The 18,908-nt window shown below is 43.0% G+C and overlaps 1 protein-coding gene across 2 annotated transcripts in view; it reads right to left on the bottom strand.

Annotated features, from left to right (window-relative positions):
• The window catches only part of SLC1A4 (solute carrier family 1 member 4), a 190,171-nt gene extending 173,979 nt beyond the window's left edge, over positions 1–16,192 (bottom strand). The window contains exon 1 of one of the 2 annotated variants that reach the window (XM_069234254.1): positions 14,427–16,192. In XM_069234254.1, the coding sequence (XP_069090355.1) occupies positions 14,427–14,962 (536 nt within the window). In that variant the 5' untranslated portion in view covers positions 14,963–16,192. The remainder of the gene's footprint in view (positions 1–14,426) is intronic. The other variant, XM_069234255.1, reaches the window with a different exon arrangement.
• Between the last annotated feature and the right edge of the window lie 2,716 nt (positions 16,193–18,908).

The following is an 18,908-nucleotide window of genomic DNA, read 5'->3' as shown; positions in this document are numbered from 1 at the left end:
TTCTTGCAAGGGAAAGGCTCACATTATATATGAGGGCTAAGGGATTCATGCCCTACGGGAGTTGAGGGTGAAGTAAGTGGTCTCTGCAGGACTCTTTACCTCACACCTGTGCCCCAGATACATCTTTACATCTAAACTGATCCAGGTTAAAATAGTTAGAAGGTGGCTTAGTTAGGAGCTTACCGATGGACACTTTGAAATGGCATTATCATACTGGGTACAGACAGACATAACTATTAATTAGCCTTATCCCTTGTGATACACAGAAATTAAAAGCTGACCATTTATACAAAACTACACTACATTTCAATGGTCTTGTGATATAAACAACAGCACAAATAAGTCACAAAATGTAGTAGGTCTATAACTATGGGTAGTCAAGCTTAATTAATTCAACAAGTGACATTCCTGCATGTACCTGTAACACGTGTGGACTCTCCTCACCAACAGAACTCACTCAATATAGGCACCATAACCTACCCCATCTGCAGTGTACTGCAGATTTTGTCAGGTGAATGGGCCACAAATGGCAGCTCCTTTCATAAAAACGAATTCAGACTCTATGGCATTGCAACGATAATGCTGAGCAATGAGGTTAAAAGGAAGTTTTTTTTCAATTCTGTTTTTAATTTTAATAATTTGTAATGCACTGAATCACAACCTGAATGGCACCTCGGTGTGAAATTAAAACTACAGTCGTCACTTGCTGTACCAAAAATACCTCCCTGTGTCAATCTGAAATCTCAGTAGGAGCCCGGTTTTGGGCACCGACAAGGAAACTACTAAAATTGCAGATTACCAAACTAAGGGGGTTATTACAAGTTTGGAGGTGGTGTTAATCCGTCCCAAATGTGACGGATATACCACCAGCCGTATTACGAGTTCCTTAGGATATAATGGACTCGTAATACGGCTGGTGGTATACCCGTCACTTTACCGTCACTTTTGGGACGGATTAACACTGCCTCCAAAGTTGTTATAACCCCCTAAGTCTTAGTGGTCCACAATCACTCCTGTATATTTTCCGCAAAGAAGACGGTCCTCAGAAGAAAGTGTCACGTGAATGTACATTTTCCTATCTGACTTCCCTTTTCTTTTTTTTTCTCCACTTGGAAATAGTTTCTTAGGAGGATGGATTTGTTTCCTAAACGCCCAGAAACACTGTGGCCTTCTAGAGTCTTTAAATCATTGGGAACACTCTTACTCCAAACTTTTCAACAAGATTTACGTGTTTCCATGATGGAAAAGGCCACGCTAAATGTCTGTGAATACCCACGGAGTTCCAGCTTCGTGAGTTTGCCCCATGACATTGCCCTGGCTCCCTTTTCTCGCTCCCAGACGTAAACCTATAACTGCGAGAAATTCACCGCACTTGCAGCCTTTCTCCAATGGTAAATGGAAATCTCAGCTGAATTATTACACAAATCCGTATTCCGTGAATCAGGATTTGACATTTCTGGTGCGATTTCAACTTCGTTTCAGGCTTAAGAGGCGCTTAAGTGCGATTTGGAACCATGGATCTCAGGCGATCAAGAAAGGAATCAGTATGCGGAACAAGTCGCGAGCCTGGCAAGGCAGTCAGTGTTGGGCGATGGCAGGCTCTCGTCTATCCAAGAACGGCGGAAAAGTACTCTTTTTCAAAACATGTGCCGGGCCTCACGCCCGAGGCATGAGGGGCTTATTTTAAATCCTGCTGACTTCTGTGGTTGAGCTGAGGGTATGATTACATTTTTCCCACAGCAGGAACCCAGCTACAGGTGAACTTTTTTTCTCACAGTAAACGCATCACCACCCCTGACTGTGTAGGCGTCAAAATTAATTGAGCGGTGACTCTTATTAAATTCTTAGAAGTTCCCAACAGATACGTGTACATGTATTTAATTGGGAAAATGAACTTGATCGTGACATATAAGGGCTCGTTCTTAATGCGATATCAGTGTGGAACACAAAAAGTGCCTAGTTAAATAAAGTTTGCGCAGTATAGAGTTGTTTTTTGTACTAATTTCTACTTTTGAGTTTTGTTTTTTTAACGCGAATAATGTGCAAGACAGTCTTTCCAACCATTGTTGTGCACCTGATCCATACAACACTGTTCTTCTGTCAGCTGTGCAAGTCGCTAGAGTCAGGAGCAGAAAGTGCTCGCGTGAAAATCAGCAACTGCGCTCAATTTGATGTAATCACATATTGAGCGCAACGTTGAAACCGGGGACGCAAATCTCTTAGCCGTGGTTTTCAACCCTATTCCCAACTGGAAATAACCACTAATAGGTGTGTTTTACCACTGAGGGAAACAAACACGATGACTACATATTTTCACCATATTTCGTTCTGCTCAGCACTAACGTTTTCAATCAGTTATGACCTACAGTCAAAACCAACCTCCCTCCCTCCCCCAAACCCATTAAAATCCCGATTAAAACCTTTTAAGGAAAATACCATCCGATCCACAAAAGGTTATGTGTTCACATCTGTATAGTGTACTGTTTGCGTATGTTGTAACATATGCGCATACACACACATTAACTCAGAAAATAGGAAACATGAGTATAGTGAGGGAGGAAATCAAGTCTACATTTCATTTCCTTGGCCTCTCCTCTAACACTTCCATGCAACATCTAGTTGTAGAAAACCACTCTAAGATTACGTGTGCTGTATGTGCATGCTTTTTGTAAGTTACTCACCTGTAAAACACACTTACTTTTAGCAAATCACGCACAGTGAACACATGACATCAGTGGTCGAAGTGCATTAAACAAAATTATAGGAACTGTGATGCTGCACGCAATGGGGCAGGGTCAGTGAGTATTGGGCAGGGGTCAGTGGGCGTGGGGGCAGGGTCAAAATATTCTGTACTTTTCTTGGTCTTTCACCATCAGGTACCTACATATAAAATAACACGCAGCTTAAATGAAAAATACATTCTAATAAGTTGTACCTCATTGGGAAAAGCACTATTGTAAATTATGAAACCTCTATCAGTTCATGCATTGCAGAGGTCTGTGTGTAACCTGAGAGTCAGAGAATTTAATCTTGGTTGGTAAGGTGGACAACAGTGACTTTTGTATTGGTAGTGCTACATGGTCAGAGCCTGTGTGAATATGCAAGTCATTATTTTGAACTTGCATTAACTTAAGACTGCTACAAAATTCACAGAAAGGTTTAAGATAAAATAGTGCTTGCAAAATATAGATTTGAGTAATACCCACACTATACATAATGCGTTTTTTTTACATAACTGTCCCTTCAACACCTCTTCAGGCTAGTAGGTGCTATATAAATACAGTTTCAATTAAAAGCACACACTTCACAGCTCATGTTGTTAACTATTTGCACTACCACTCAAAAATAAATCTTTGTCATCCAAAGCTTTGAGTAATCCATCAATTAAAGCCAGTACAGGTTCCCTAGCATTCTTTACATTTGCAGATTAACTCATTGTGCACATTTGAATTTCTTTCAGGGAAACAGGCACCCTGGCAGGCTTGTTTAGCTGTCTGCCTGGCTTCGGTTTCACAGCACAGGAGACTCGCCGATTGACGTTTCAGCTGAAGCGCATTTCAAATAAGAGAAATAACCGTCCCTGGACAGCTGTCTTTTTACAAAAAGTAGGGGAACAGATTAGAAGTTATTTCCTTTCCTGAGCTGTCCCTGAAAACCATTACACAATTATACCCTCTCCTTGTTCGATGGGGAAAGGGACTAGATTCTATAAAGCAATTTACTGAAAGGTCTCCCTTGCAAATCCTTTTTCACAGACATCTTATGAACAGGCTCCTCCAGTAAAGAACTCTTACTTACTGGTAACCTTCATTACCCTAAATAGGAGTCCTAACAAATGAGGCATCTCGCCTCCCCTGACAAGTCATGTAAATGCGAATTCAAAAACACATTTTTTTTTTTACGGTAACTAGTAGCTTATGTCTTTCTTTTCTTTTTACCACATGAAGGCTAGAATTAACCCCTCCTCTTTTCGTAATAGCAAGCTATAAAGTGTGGAGGTGCAATACGGGTGAGATGGAGGGAAGGAAAATGGGCTGTGATGAGGTTTCCTAATCTGGGTAGTGAAGATTAACAAAACTTGAAGCCCCCCCCCCCTCCTACAAAGTACATAGAGGGGGACCCCTGCAACCCAGTCAGGAGCTCCCAGGCCAGGGGCCTGCCGTCCGGGAATATTGTACTGTGCTGAGGTGACCTCCTGGAACTTGGACACCCACCCCCACACCGCAGGGGCTGCGGGGGCTACTGTTACGCCACTGAGATTACCAGTAAGTAAGAGTTCAATAACAGCACTCCCCCTGCCTCTGCCCATGAGGTTGAGACTGCCCTTGCCCAGCATCCGTGGATGTTACCTGGAAGAGAGTCGCCCTCCGTCATGTATGCCGGAGCAATCACTCGGCGAATTCATCTGCTTAATGTAGCTGTAAAAAGTACCTTTTGCCACTGACCCAAGAGAAATGGAGAGAATGTGTGCTTCCAAAGGGATTGGTAGGCTCTAAATAATTAAGCAACACTATCTTCAATTCCAAAGAAGACAGAAGAGAGATGGTAATGTTATCCTGTGCTGGATCTAACAGCTCTTGACGTGGTTTCCCTGTACTTTTTCCTTCTGACCTCCTGTTATGATTCTGTGTTGTACTACGTTTCTGCTGGTTGTAGGACTCTGGGTACTTTACCACTGCTGACCAGTGCTAAAGTACACGTGCTCTCTGTCTAAATTGTATTGGTAACTGGTTTTTCCATGATTGCCATATTTGATTTACTAATAAGTCCCTAGTAAGGTGCACTAGAGATGCCCAGGGCCTGTAAATCAAATGCTACTGGTGGGCTTGCAGCACCCATTGTGCCACCCACAACAGTAGACCTGTAAACATATCTCAGACCTGCCCCTGCAGTGTCTGTGTGTGCAGTTTTAAACCGCCATGTTTACCTGGCAAGTGCACCCACTTGCCAGGCCCAAACCTTCCCTTTATCTACATGTATGTCACTTCTAAGGTAGGTCCAAGGCAGCCCCAGAGGCAGGGTGCACTGTATTTAAAAGGTAGGCCATGCACTGGTGTGCTTTACATGTCCTGATAGTGAAATACTGCCAAATTTGTTTTTCACTATTGCAAGGCCTAACTCTCCCATAGGTTAACATGGGGATTGCCTTTAAGTATTTTTTTTAATGCAATTTCCCATTGGGATAAGATAGAGATGTGGAGTTTGGGGTCTCTGAACTCATAATTTAAAAATACATCAACCAAGTAAAGTTGGTTTTTAGATTGTCTGTTTGAAAATGCCACTTTTAGAAAGTGGGCATTTTCTTGCTTAACCAGACTGACAGTTGTGCTGTTTGTGAATTCCCTCTAGACAGTGACATAAAGGGAGCTGAGGTGTGCCCTCACAATACAGTCTCCAACCCCCTGAAGTGTGGCTGGGGCAGAGCAAGGAAGAGGCAGAGTATTGTGCACCACAAAGACTTTCCTTTGATGTTTGCCTACTTCAAAGGCAGAAATGAGTATAAGGAATGGACTGCTGACCCCACAACTTTAGATTACTCCGGGATCAGGAGGAACCTCTGCAAGGAGAAGAGCTTGTTGCTTGAGAAGGAACTGCCACTCTGCCTGTTGCTTTGCTGTCCTGACCTGCTGCTTCTGTCTTAAGAGGAAAAGGACTGGACTTTGCTTTCTGAAATCCTGCTTTTGAAGTTTCTCCAAGGGCATGAACTGAGCTTGCCCCCTGTTCTGAAGTCTTGGGGCCCCCAAAGATTTATTTGCCAGCACCTGGGCTCTCTTGCTGAGAACCCTACCCTTCCAAGTGGTGCAACATCCGGTCCCTGGGCCCTTGAAAGGAGAAGCTGGTGAACCCAAGGTGAAAATGCACGCACCAGAGCAGAGTGGCAGAAAGACTGACGCAGCACCGCGGCTGAAAAATCAACATAGAACCAGTGAAATTGACGCATCGCCAGTTCAGCCCAGATTAATCGCTGCCATGCGTCCGGATTTTCCATGCATCGAACCTGGGCGCCGAAATCATCAACATCACCACACAGACCCAAGGCTGTAGGTCTGGAAACTGACGCATTGCTTACCCGGCGGCGAAAGAATCGAAGCAAGTCTTCACTTGCGAGTAAGGAAGCAACACAACGATTGCTTTTTCGATGCACACTTGTCCCTGCAGCTTTGTTTTTGACGCATAGAAGGTACTTTGTGCTGAAACAACTCATCCATTGATTTCTATGGATTAAGACTCTTTTCACTTTAAACATTGAGATCTCTTTTTGAGTATGTTGTATTTTTGTTGTTTTGGTCTCATTTGATTTAGATAAATATTGGCTATTTTTCTAAACTTTAGTGGTGTTACAGTGTGCGAATACTTTACAAATTGCCTCTGAAATAAGTTTGACTGCTTGTGTAAAGCCACCAAGGGGATGAGCAGGAGTTATCTTAGGTGTGTGACTCCCTTACCCTAACTAGAGTGAGGGTCCCTGTTTGGACAGAGTGCAAACTCACAGGGAACCAGAGACCACATTTCTAAAATCCTGCAAAAAAGGCAAAACCACTTCCTGTGTCAAATGAAAAGAAGATTAAATATTGGGGACAAATTTATGTTCTAAAGAGAAAACTACTCTACCAAGGTTAAAAACAAGTTTATCACTATTTTCCAAGCTCACCTAAGTATAGCACATTAAAAACAACTCATGCAGTCATAGTTTTCATAAGCCGTGTTCACTATTGTTTTATCCTGCAGCACATCTGTAAACCTTAGAATGAAAATTACTTAAAATATCCAAATAGACAACCAAAGACTACACCATGACAGAAGTACGCCAAATCGTAAGAAAAAACAGATGAAGGCACTCAAACAACAATAAAACAGCCTTTATCAATTGTATAAATAGCAGAAGTGAACAGTTTCAATGTTGCTGAGGTCGCTTACCCATTCCCACAAGGCCTAATTACTAGACTACACAATGTGACTTCCGAAGCGTCCAAGGGGCCTGAATCAACATGTACAGAAAAATTGGAACAGGATCTGAAAATTAATCTCAGTTATAGACTATGTAAATACTGCTGTCAGCAACTTCAGAAAATATCGCTTAATAGCAAAACAGAGACTAACTCACTTCAAATACTTACATTGAATACACCACACTCATGAATGGTTACACGCTATAGGCCTCACAGCAGATTTGAGCTGCCACAGATGCTACTCATTGGTAGCAAGTTATGATCATGTGGCATGGGCTTGCCTACTCATTCTTACATGTTAGCAATTAATAGTCAAAATCCTCCAAGAAATAATTTCTGGGCGATGTTAAGGGCATTGCCAAACAGATGAGAAGATTCACAGCACTGGCCCCTCTTCTTGCAGAACGCAAGGTTGCCACAGGGGTCCCCATCCTAAAACCAAGGATTGGGTAAACAAACTTATTTATTGCAATGACAACATGGACATTTATGTGTCCACATTCCCTCTTACCTCACGTCCCAAACAAATTTGGCTACTACTGCTATCATAAGATGACCCTTCCTCAGCTACCGCCAGATAAAAACATTAAAGCTGCAAACCTTTGCAATGTTGATGCTGTTAATTAGTTGTACTACGTGCATCATTATTAGATATATTCTTATGCTCTCACTAAGTAATCAGTAATTAATCTAGGTATAAATGTCGAATATCATGGCCTATAACAACCTGTGTAAAATGCAAATGGGTAATCTCGCTGTTCCTGTTTCTGTGTGCAATTTGCACAAAAAGATTTTTTGAGAGGCTTTAACCTCAGCCACTGCTCAACTTTGTGGAAAACAATGTGACATCTGTTGAAACCAAAATAATCATTACGTCCAAGAATTATTAATATCTGAACCACCCAACACAGTATGGAACACCCTGTCTGCAGACTGAACAGTGTTAATATAACAATTGTCTTGTGGGACTCGTTCAAAAGTGATACCTTCTTGTGTGTCTTAGAAAGATCATAGAGTTACTCAGACCTATTAGTTGGACCAAATTTATTACAAAGATAACAAAAATACATTACTGATATAGTTTGCATCTTGTAATGTTTTGACTTCATTCAAGTGTAACAACCAACAAAATAAGTGATCATAGTGCAGAAGACGCAGTGCTCCAATGGTGATAATATATACAAAGAACATAGATAAAAGACAATGTATAGTTCCCAATGTTTCTATGTATTGATTGATCAAATTCATAACATGGTTTGCTTATGTCAGTGTGAAATCCCTTGAGCTTAAATTACATGTAACAACCAAGACAGAGGGTTCATCAACGTTTAGACTTGGTGTGACCGTTAGGGTTACTTCATGATGTAGTATCTGACTACCAGGCTATCTAATAGTGACTTAACTACCGGGTATTCAACTTATCCCAGTCAAATGTTTCGGTGCTGGGGTGTATTCTTTGTAATTAATTTTGGTCCGATTATTAAGTCTGAGGAACTCTGGTTTCCTTCTAAGACACAAAACAAGGTACCGCATTTGAATGAGTCCCACAGGACAAATGTTATATAAATAGATGCCTACCCTGGTCCATGTGGGCAGCTAGAGTTGTCCTTGTTATTTAAACACTGCAGTCCTGAACAGGCCATTAGATACTCACCACTTCTAACTAGTTGTGAAAGACGAATAACCAAGTTACCCAAATGGCGTGCATGTGCCCTCTAGAGCACAGCCATGATACCTTCTGTTCTTGACTAAATATCTGCAGGACGGGGCAACTGTGACAGAACAAAATGGTCAATATGAACCCTTTTAATTGCAGACATGCCAAGTTTCTTCCAGTACTTGAGCATGACTCACAGAAAGCTCAAGAGCCACACACGAATAGTATGGTGGGGAGGACCATATTGTCAAGAAGAAAAAAAAACAGGCACATCTGTTAGTAGAAAAAACTATGGTCCATCTGGTAAGTGTGTATTGCTGTACTGCTGATCTATAGTTAAATACCAACTCATCAAGTCTGTAATATGCTTAAAAATGTTTGATTAATTGCACTTTGCATACCTTTTGGATGTTAATACTTTAAAAATTTGCCACATGGACCGTAGCAGACTAAAACATGACTTCTGTAGACTTAACCCAGCCTCCAAAGGTCCTGAAATTAATATGACAAAGAGATATAAAAAATGTAATGATTATAGGAGACATGATGTTGCTTTTGAGATAAAGCCCAGGGGACAGGCCTAATTCAGCAACAGAGAACCAAACATCTAACGCTACCTTTGATGACACAACCTTGGTAGTGGTTCACTACAAAGCGACTATAATGTGAGTCAAGTGAGAGCAACGCTCGGTCTCACAAAATGTGTCTCTTTTCCTACTTCTAACTCATGACTCTTCTGAACATCATAAGTGAAGAATCCCTGACCAACGGACAGACATCAGTTCATTTTTTCCATGTGGTATAGGTGTCTCTTTAGTCGGAAGATGGTTCTCACAGCACAGCTTTGCACCACTTGGAACCTTAGGAGCTCTTGGCTTTCATGCCTGTACAACCTAGTTTTGATAAACCTAGTTTTGATAACTCCAGTATGAACATCGTTAGGGCTCTAATGATCACAATTATTCATTGTGGATATCTAAGAAAGCCACCATTATAGAGGCCAACGAAAACTCCCAGTGTAAGTTATGATTTGTTAATGAGCTACAATTAAGTATACAATGTATGTCAAGTAGAAAAAAGACGGAATTTGGAAATGCATTGTTTCCCTTTTTAACGATATACTAAAAATGGTTACAAAAATATGACTTTATTTGTTTCTGGAATAAATATCAAGTCTGCTTTGTACTAACTCATTCAGGATCGTCATTCCTGGAGTCTGGCATCTCACTCCCAAGACTTGCAGCACCCCTGTCCCCACCCAACACTGTCTAAATAGCCATTACCCACAGCTTCTTTCTTAGTTGGGTCACCCCTGTTCAGGGACAGTGCTGCAGGCAAAAACAAAAAGCTATAGGAAGCATAACATACTTTTAAGGCATTCATACAATCACCCAAAGTATGCCTTTTTAAAGACATGGAACCTTCAATCTACCAATGGTGCTTCACCACTGGGTTTTCTCCTCATTTGGGTAAGACGTTCCATCTGTCCTAATGGTTTACAATTGAAAAGGAGCTCTTGTAGAACTTTATTTTTGTTCAAGAGAAGGAGGATTTTGTTAAAAAAAAGTGGGGTGGAATCCACATGTTACAAAAAAACTGCATGTAGATCAGCCTGCCTCCCCTTTTTCAGGTTGCTTTGACAACATTAAAAAGACTAATGTGAGACGGACGCACACAATACTTTGTCACTTGCCCGACATCTTTTGGCTGCCACTTAGAGCACAGAACGGGTCTGTGGCCTTTTTCAAGAACTAGAGTTCCCCTAAATCTGATCCTGCCACTAAGGATTATGCCCTAGTTGTGTGGGTAATACTTAAAGAATAGCAAGTGAAAATAAACGTGGATATACTAGCGGCTGGAGATGTTCTGCCCAAAGTTATACCTAGAGATGATGATAAAGGAGATATGTGTGTTATTTTACACAGTAGAACTAAGAATACACAGTCTGACTTCAAGCAGACCAGTCAGGCCTGTTGAAAATAAAATTTAAATGAAATACCATGTGTTGATATTTATAAAAGCTATGTCAATGGACTCCATGATATGTGTGCACATAACAATGAACTCGCACCTCTGTTGTCGATTCCACACGATGTGACCTCCTCATCAACCCAGAGTCAGAAATATGTGGTCAGACAAGCCCTGCGACCTAGGACTGAAGCAACTGATTGACAGATCACAGGTGGGGTACCAAGAAGCCCATAGACAAATGCATGAACGGGAAAAACCCAGATCGATCCCCTAGACAGGCAGCTACACCACAAGTCATAGGAGATTGCCCCCCAACAAAACACTTTTGGCCGAAGGGATGCACGTTCCCAAAACACCATAAAAGTTAGATGCCACATGAAATTAGGAGCACTCAGTCAATCAGAACACAACATGCAGTGATCACGCACTCCCCATGCCGGACATCTGGACATGTTACCCTCTGGCCCGCAATACGTCTGCTCAAAGTCGAGACCCACCTGCGCACTTTGTCAGATGGTCAGATTTAAAACTCTGTGACTAGTCCGGGATTCATTTCTCCAAAGAATGCATAAAACTGTTTTATGATCTTTCGAGAATTGTATATAATGGTGATCAGAACTCTGTAACTTTGAGAGACAGCCATCAGCCCCCAATTCTGTGCTGATCTCCTGGCCTCTGCTTTTAATTAAACCAACTATTCCTGTTTTGTCAAACACTTATTGACTTGTTTCTTTAAGGTAAATCAGCATTCGAGCAACACATGCAACCCAGTGCATCACTGCATACCACACATATACAAGAAAAATCCAACACTTGTGAGTAGCTTAATGCTTACAGAGCTTTCTTACCCTATAAAATCTGGGTTTTAGACATCTGTCAAGTTTTGGGGTAAGAAACCACAAAAGAGAGTTAGAAAACATATCACATGGAGGAGATGGAGAATGGGGGTAATGGACACTAAAGACAAGGAGGACAACAACTTTCAGGGTAGAGTCTGTAATAGGCCATCCCACCCACCAGAGGACAGGTGGTTGGCTCCCACATCAGAAAGGGCGCCTGCTTGTTTGGACTCCCTCACTTGATGCTTCAGTTCACACCAGTAATCCTGTTCCCACATCTTTGTTGTTTTTCCTCCTTGCTGGTTCCCTTAGTCTCCCTTCTCCCACTTCCTTGTGCTGACCCCTCTTTTGTTTTGGACAGATCTTGATATTTTGACTCAGTACTTTTTTTTTTTTTTTACCTTGCTCCAATTATCCCTTGTGATCTGGCTTAGTCAGATAGCAACCTGTTTTTGATCTGGCTTATGGTTTCCCCTTTTGATTTGTGAACTGTGATTGAGCTTTTCAGTGGAATGGAACACTACTTGTCTTTGATTCTACGGTAAACTTCCCAGCTTGCGAGGAGGTTGTTTACAGCAAAGCTTCACCCCACATACGGTAAGCGGACTCAAGTATTTCTATAATAATACTTACCTGTTATAAGAACCCTTCTTCCGTTATCTGCCACTTGCAGCCTTACTCTCTCTTGACAGTGATTCTGAAGGGAAGTCTAAAAGAATTGGGAGGCAACTGTACTTTTTCTCAAGCCACTTGGAAATAGTGCTGAATTTCACTCCTTCACTGACTTCCTGACTTCCTGTCGGTCTGATTATGAGAGAGCTGCTTGCAGAGCTGGACTGTACTTGGTCCATTCTGAGGCCTGGGTTTTGTTAAAGTGTGAAAATTACTAATAAAATTGCATGATTCACTGAAAGAAAAACATACATTTAAAAGTGCAAGGATGAAATGAAAATGAGGCCCACACTGATAATTGACACAGATATTTCGAAAATGAAAATAAATCACTGTCTAATTAAATGTATTTTATGTTTCACTAACTGAGAGCAATGAAAAAATAATAATTGCAAGTTCAGAAAACAAATAGTTTGAGTTTTAAGAAATGTTGTACACTGCACATTGTACTCCGTTTTTGAAAATGCATGTGTTAAGCTAATTCAGAATGAAATAAATGTGATGCTTAGAAAGTTTTCTGTTCTTTCTGAAACATCCTGTATGATGATCAACTGTCCGAGGGAAATGTTCTTGTGCTGTAACTTTTGAAACATTTGTTTAGTTCCTGACAGATAGTGTTCCACAGAAAACCATGTCTTTCAGTAGTTTTATGTAGTTTGAAACATTTTATTTCTGTGACGGAAACTGGTGATGGCAGTGAAAGGAACTGAACCAATGAGGGAGAAAAGAACACAATCAGTGAAACATGAAGAAACGTGCTTTAGTTTTAATTGGTTCTGTCCAAAACCACCCTATAGTCTAACCAATGGCACAGTATCTAGTTACTTTTTGGGACTTTAATGTGATGTAAGCTGAGACTTTGAGGAGATTTTGCTTTCTCCTTTGCTGTGATCAGTCTTATGCAGAATTCTTCCCTGCTGATTAGAGGGCAGTTCTTCCCAGTTCCTGGCTGTGTCCAGATGTGCTTTTATTTGTGCTAATGAAATAATGTGCTACCACTGACAGTTCAGATGCATTAAGGCCAAGCATTACTGAACTGTTCCCATATATGTCACTGTCCACTGAAGATGACCATGAAGATGCTCCACTGAAGAAGACTTCTCTGCCTGCTGAACCCGTTAAGAAGAGGTATAACACAAATTGCCATTTGTCTTTCTTGCAGGTTTTCATGTTTTTCTCTTCTAAAAACCCAACCGCTATTTCTGCTAGCGCCATAGATAGATGTTTTCCAAATTAGTTTTTGTCTTCTTTTTCTTTATGCTCGAAGTCCAACATGCCAAATCTAATTAGGGTAATAGAATGTAACGTTCTGAATTTGGCTGCGCAAAATAACTGTGTGAATAATACATCTGTGTTAACTCAATGTATTCAAGCTCAATTGTGCATCTCATTGTTGTTTATCTGTATGGTCATTTTTGAGTGTCTAATGATTCACATTCTGTCAAAGTTGAGATTCTTTAGAAGGTTTGGTCAACTGTGGTATTCATGTATCTTTATAATTTAGTGTTGCATTTGGTTTACATGATTTTTGATGATCTAAAGGACAATAAATGTTTGAACTTTACTAAACTGGTATGGTGATTCATGCCCAAATAGGTCATGGTGAATTTAAATTACTGACTCTAATGTTGGTTAATGATGGTATTGTTTGGTTTTGTTTATTATTAACAACTATCTGAGTCCAAAGGTTCATTTGATTTCATGAGAGTAGATGGTTGGCTACCATTACGTGTCCCCTTATAAAAATAAAAATATCAAAACAAATATAAGATAGGAAGCGTCCAGTTTTGACAAGCTGTTAACACGAATTGCCCGCAGCCAAAGTTGTATAAAAGCGTGAATTTCCACTGTGTTTAACTCAGTGTTTTGAGAACCATTGTCCACTATGAGAAGGACTAAGGCGTGCTGTCTACACGTGCTAACGTTTATTTTTTATTTTTCTTGCATAAATAGCGTCCTACATTTTGGATCAGCAGATATATCTAGTCGATTAACAAAATATTTACAGAAAGCCGGTTCATTTTCTGGGAAATCCCTCAGACTGCTGAAGAAAATGACCCACAATCGGTGGCAGAATGTTGAAGTGTTCATACTGAATTGCTCACATGTTCAAACTACTTATTTTGGCTTAGCAGGTAAAATCTAGTTTTAGATATTCCCTCTTTTTGGATGTCTATTTGGATTTATTACTAATACTTGTTTTGTGCCAACTCGGCTTTTTTTCTCTCTCTGGTCTATTTTTGACACCGACCCCCACAGTGGGCAAACTTTTTAATCGACAGTTATGAATCGCAAACCCATATTATGTGACTGAAGAACTAATTAAATGTGGGTTACCTGATGAGGTCGAGGAAGGAGTCGACGGTTTCCTTGGTGGTGGGCACGGTGTCCTCTAGTCCCAGGGCGTTAGAGTTGAGGGCGGTAGCGCCCGCCCCGGGCCGGATGATGAACCCCAGGGCTATGGCCAGCGCGGAGGCCAGCAGGGTTGTCACGAGGAAGTAGCCCACAGCGATGGCCCCCAGCCGGCCAAGCGAGCGGGTGTCGAGGCTGGCGGCGCCGGAGACCAGGCTGCACACCACTAGGGGCACGATGATCATCCGCAGCATGCGCAGCAGCAGCTCCCCGGGGAAGGAGAAGTGCGCCATCTGCGCTCGGGACAGGTGCATGCCGCGCACCGCCGCGCCCAGGCCCATGCCCACTAGCACTCCGGACACCGTCAGGATCACGATGGTGTTCCGTTTCAGAAAGCGGAGGCAGCCCCGCCGCCGCCGCCAGCGTCCTCCGGAGGTCGGCTCCTCTCGCACCGCGGAGTAAGCGGAGGAACCGTCAGGCCCGGGAACGGCGTGACCGTTCATCTCCATCCTCTTCTCCATGTGCCCGCGGGCCGGCAGGGGGCCTTCCTGAGGGGGCCCTCAGGGGAGCCGCAGGGGGTGCGGCCTGTCAGAGGTTAAGAGATGTGTAGGGGCTGTGGGATAGGTCCACCCTGGGTTATGCCTGTGCGGGGCTTTCTGAGGGAACTGTAGGCCGTTGGGCCCGCCAGGGAACTCCTTTGGGTGTTTGTGGGGAGCTCTCTGAGGAGTTCTCAGGGGATAGGTGTATGTAGGGGAAGGTGGGCTGCGCGGTGGCTGTGAGAGAATGTCCAACCAGGGGCACTGAAGCTGTTCAATGGGCCTGTCTGAAGAAGGGGGCCCAGACGACAAGGCGCCTCCCCGATAAGGTTTATGCACTGCAGGGAGCTTCTGTAGGGGTGTGCAGGGAATATGCAGAGGTTCTCTGAGGGCATGTATTTAGGCCTCAAAAAGAGAACAGGATTTTGGTGAAGTATGTCTTTCTGAGGTATAGGGAAATCAAATAGGTGGGTTGTGCATTGGCCTCGTCTTAACCAGTATTCCAGGGGGCTCACAGATATGTGCAGGACCCTCTTGATAATAATGTGCAAAAAGATATCGGTGAAGATGTGTAAGGCCCTTTGTTGGGATGGCTGAGGAGTTCTCAATAGCTCGTGAGGGGTCCTCTGTATGGGCAATATGCAGCAAGTACTGTAAGTGAATGGGCGGGAGCTTTAGAAGTAGTTGCCCCTCTTAATGGAAGTGCCGGGGGCCTTCTCGGTGGTTATCCAGAGGCTTAATTTAGGAAAGGACAGCGGTGGTCGTGTGCAGGGGTTAGAGGGGGTATAAGCTTTTTAAAGGATGTACTGGAGGGTCTGAAAGCGGAGGGAGCAAAATATGTTAGGTGGACCTGCCAGTCAGTGCCAGGAAGACGCTCGAACGTGTCTTGTGTGAAGGTGTCTTGTTAGGGCGTGCAGTTATTTTGTGAGGGCGTGCTGAGACCACTTTGTAAGTTTGTGCTGTGGGGCGTGTCCGTGGTGATCACAGGAGGGTGCGGGAGGATGAGCTCTTTGTGGCGGTTTGCAGGGGCTCTGGGAGTGGGGTGAGAGGCTTTCTAGAAGCTTGTGCTGGGATTCTCGCTGCCGCGGTCGGGAGTGGAAGGCTGTAGTTGTGGTTGTCTCTGCGCTGGTGCTATGTAGTCGTCAGTGCACTGGATCGGTCAGCCGGGAACTGCTAGGAGGTGTGCTGTCCGTGGCCAACGCTGAGCGCTACGGAGAAGAGCAAGTCTGTACAGCGAGCCACGCTGATGCAACCCAGACTCTCCGCCTACAGAGGGTGTTCTCAAAAAGAAAAGGAGCCGCCTCTGCAACGCCTACTAAGTGGTCCTCTCCAGGCCATAAGAGCCCCAGACCCGCCTGCTGAAACATACCCCTCCCCCTGGATGGAAGCGCATCGTTACTTAACATCGAATTCTGCTCTGCTTCCTCTACTTTGTGCTGATCTATCTATCTATCTATCTATCACAACTGCTGCATAAAAACAAGACCCAGGTAATGAAGACATGCTCCGTAGAGAAGAACTCTTAGCTTCTTAATCCAGTGTGTCGGGAAGAAAATGTGTAAAAATTAGCCATTTGCTGTGTCCGTCCCTTGAAATGCACTGGCGTACTGTAGATGCATGGGAGGCGACCATGCCCTTTAAAGATTTAATTGATTTGGCAAGTGCACATGTTGTTAGATCATGTTGTACACGTATTTCTTCTGCCACTCCCCAGCATCATGTCAGCCTTTATGCCTGTTGAATAACTTTCACCCAGGGCAATCAGGGAGTGGCTGCCGGGTTGGTCGGACAGGTCTGTCTGTGAGCCGGAATTTTGGTCTACTGGGCCAGTTTTTAGGTTGTGCTGTCTGGTTTGCTAAAGACATCTTGGGGACTTTCAAAAAGTTGACCTAGGAATGCATTACGCTCTGATTACCATTGGCTTTGTGGTTTGTAACTCACAATTTCTGGGTTTCCATTTGCTGGTTTTATTTGCTTTAAGCTGCCCAGATTCTGTTTGTCCCGCTCGTTGTCTAAACTGTGTTTATGTGTTTACGGTATTCTTACACAAACTCACTTTCTGTTAATAGACCTTTAAATCCTGTTCACACTTGCTGTGCATTCAGAAACAGATCAAATGCCAGGCGCTGTCTTCCAGGGGCTATTGTTAATTTTCTTTCTCTTACTTCAAAGTACAAGGATTCATGCGACAATCTTGCTGGATACTTGGGGTAGGAAAGAGTTTTTTCTAGCACATGACAACATTCAAATTAACTGTGTAAGTATTTCAGAATATATCAGTTTTATGAATGCACAAATGAAGCACATTTTTGTTATTTCTGAAGCCTATTGGAAACATATACTTTAATATGATCAAAACAAATCAATAAACTAGGTGATTTAAATTCAATTTCCACACAGTTGCATCTGTGCACTGTATAGTTTTATTAGTAAAACTGTATGTCTGTGCAAATGTAATGGTCATTTCAATTGAAAATGTGTTGTCTGTAATGGTAGTGTGATACCACACCATGAATACTCCACTCTACGTCACTCCACTCTATTCTGCACAACTCCACAACATGGCACTCTACTCTGCACTACTCCACTTTACACCGCTCCACGCCACTGCACCCTGCACCACTCCACGGCACGCCACTGCACTCTACGCAACTTTGCGCTACATCACTTTACTCTAGCCTGTACCATTCTACTCTATGCCACTGCACTTTATGTCGCTCAACTCTACTCTGCACCATTGCCCTCTGCATCACTAAACTCTTCGCCACTCCACTTTGCACAGCTCTGTGCCACTCTGCTCTACACCACTGAGCTCTAGGCCACTGCACTCTGCACCACTCAACGCCACTCCACTCTGCACTTCTGCATTCTAATACGCACCGCTCTAATCTATGTCACTGCATTATTTGACGCTGCAGTGTACCCCACCGAATTCAATTGCACTGCACTCTACACCATTATACTCTGCAACACTCTAGGCCAGTGCACTTTACACCAGTCCACTCAACCCTATGCCACTCCAGTGTATGCCACTCTACGCGACGCCACACTGTGCCACTCCTGTACACAACACTCTCTTCCACTCAACCTTACAACACTCTACTCCACTCTTCACCATTCCACTCAATGACACTCCACACCACTCTTTTCTATGCCACTAAGTTTTAGCCATGCTGAACAGCAGCCATGCTGGTGAACAACATGGCTAAAACACACTGGCAAAGCCTGTAGCTCTTGAATAGACAAGACCTATTGGCTTTGCCATTGCTTGTTACTGTTGGTTTTCCCTGCATGCAGTATGCTAAAATCTATGTAGTCTCCTATACTACGCAGAACACTTATACAGTGTGTCTTTACAAGTTCAAAATGTCCCCAATTAGCAAACATGGGCCACTTTTTTAGCTGTAAATAACTAAAATTCACTAATGGGAGCCACTTTTATTTTAGTGTCCCGGCCTATATTTATTTCCCAGTCCAACACTGCTTTCACCAATTTGATCAGATCCATAACCTACTTTTGCTCTTCCTCTGAACAATGAGTTTGCCCTGCCGTAACTGCCTAGAAGAGACCCAGCTATCAAACTCTAACAGCAACTAGTAGAGACCGCAGATATTTAAGTGAAATCTACACACAATGAAAATGTATCAGGAGGAGATGCTTCCACTGTTTACGCTCTCGCAGTCAGCAGCTCTTGCTTTTTTTCTCCTACCAGTAATGCTGGTGCCTGAGTGAATAATGACACAGTGGGCTGCAGAGGCCGTAGTGGGCATTAGAGCGGCACCGTTGCCTGTAGATGAATTTGGCAGCCACCACTGCTGCTTCAGCTTAAGGCTGTTGCATCATCCCAAGGTGGCTATGATGATGATGATGTATTTCAAAGAGGAAGTGAGGCTGAGAGCGTGACTGTTTACAGGTACAATTTCTAGAATG

The sequence above is a fragment of the Pleurodeles waltl genome, chromosome 5 (assembly GCF_031143425.1).
Source record: "Pleurodeles waltl isolate 20211129_DDA chromosome 5, aPleWal1.hap1.20221129, whole genome shotgun sequence".
Lineage (NCBI taxonomy): Eukaryota > Metazoa > Chordata > Amphibia > Caudata > Salamandridae > Pleurodeles > Pleurodeles waltl.
This window is presented reverse-complemented; position numbering and strand designations above follow the sequence as displayed.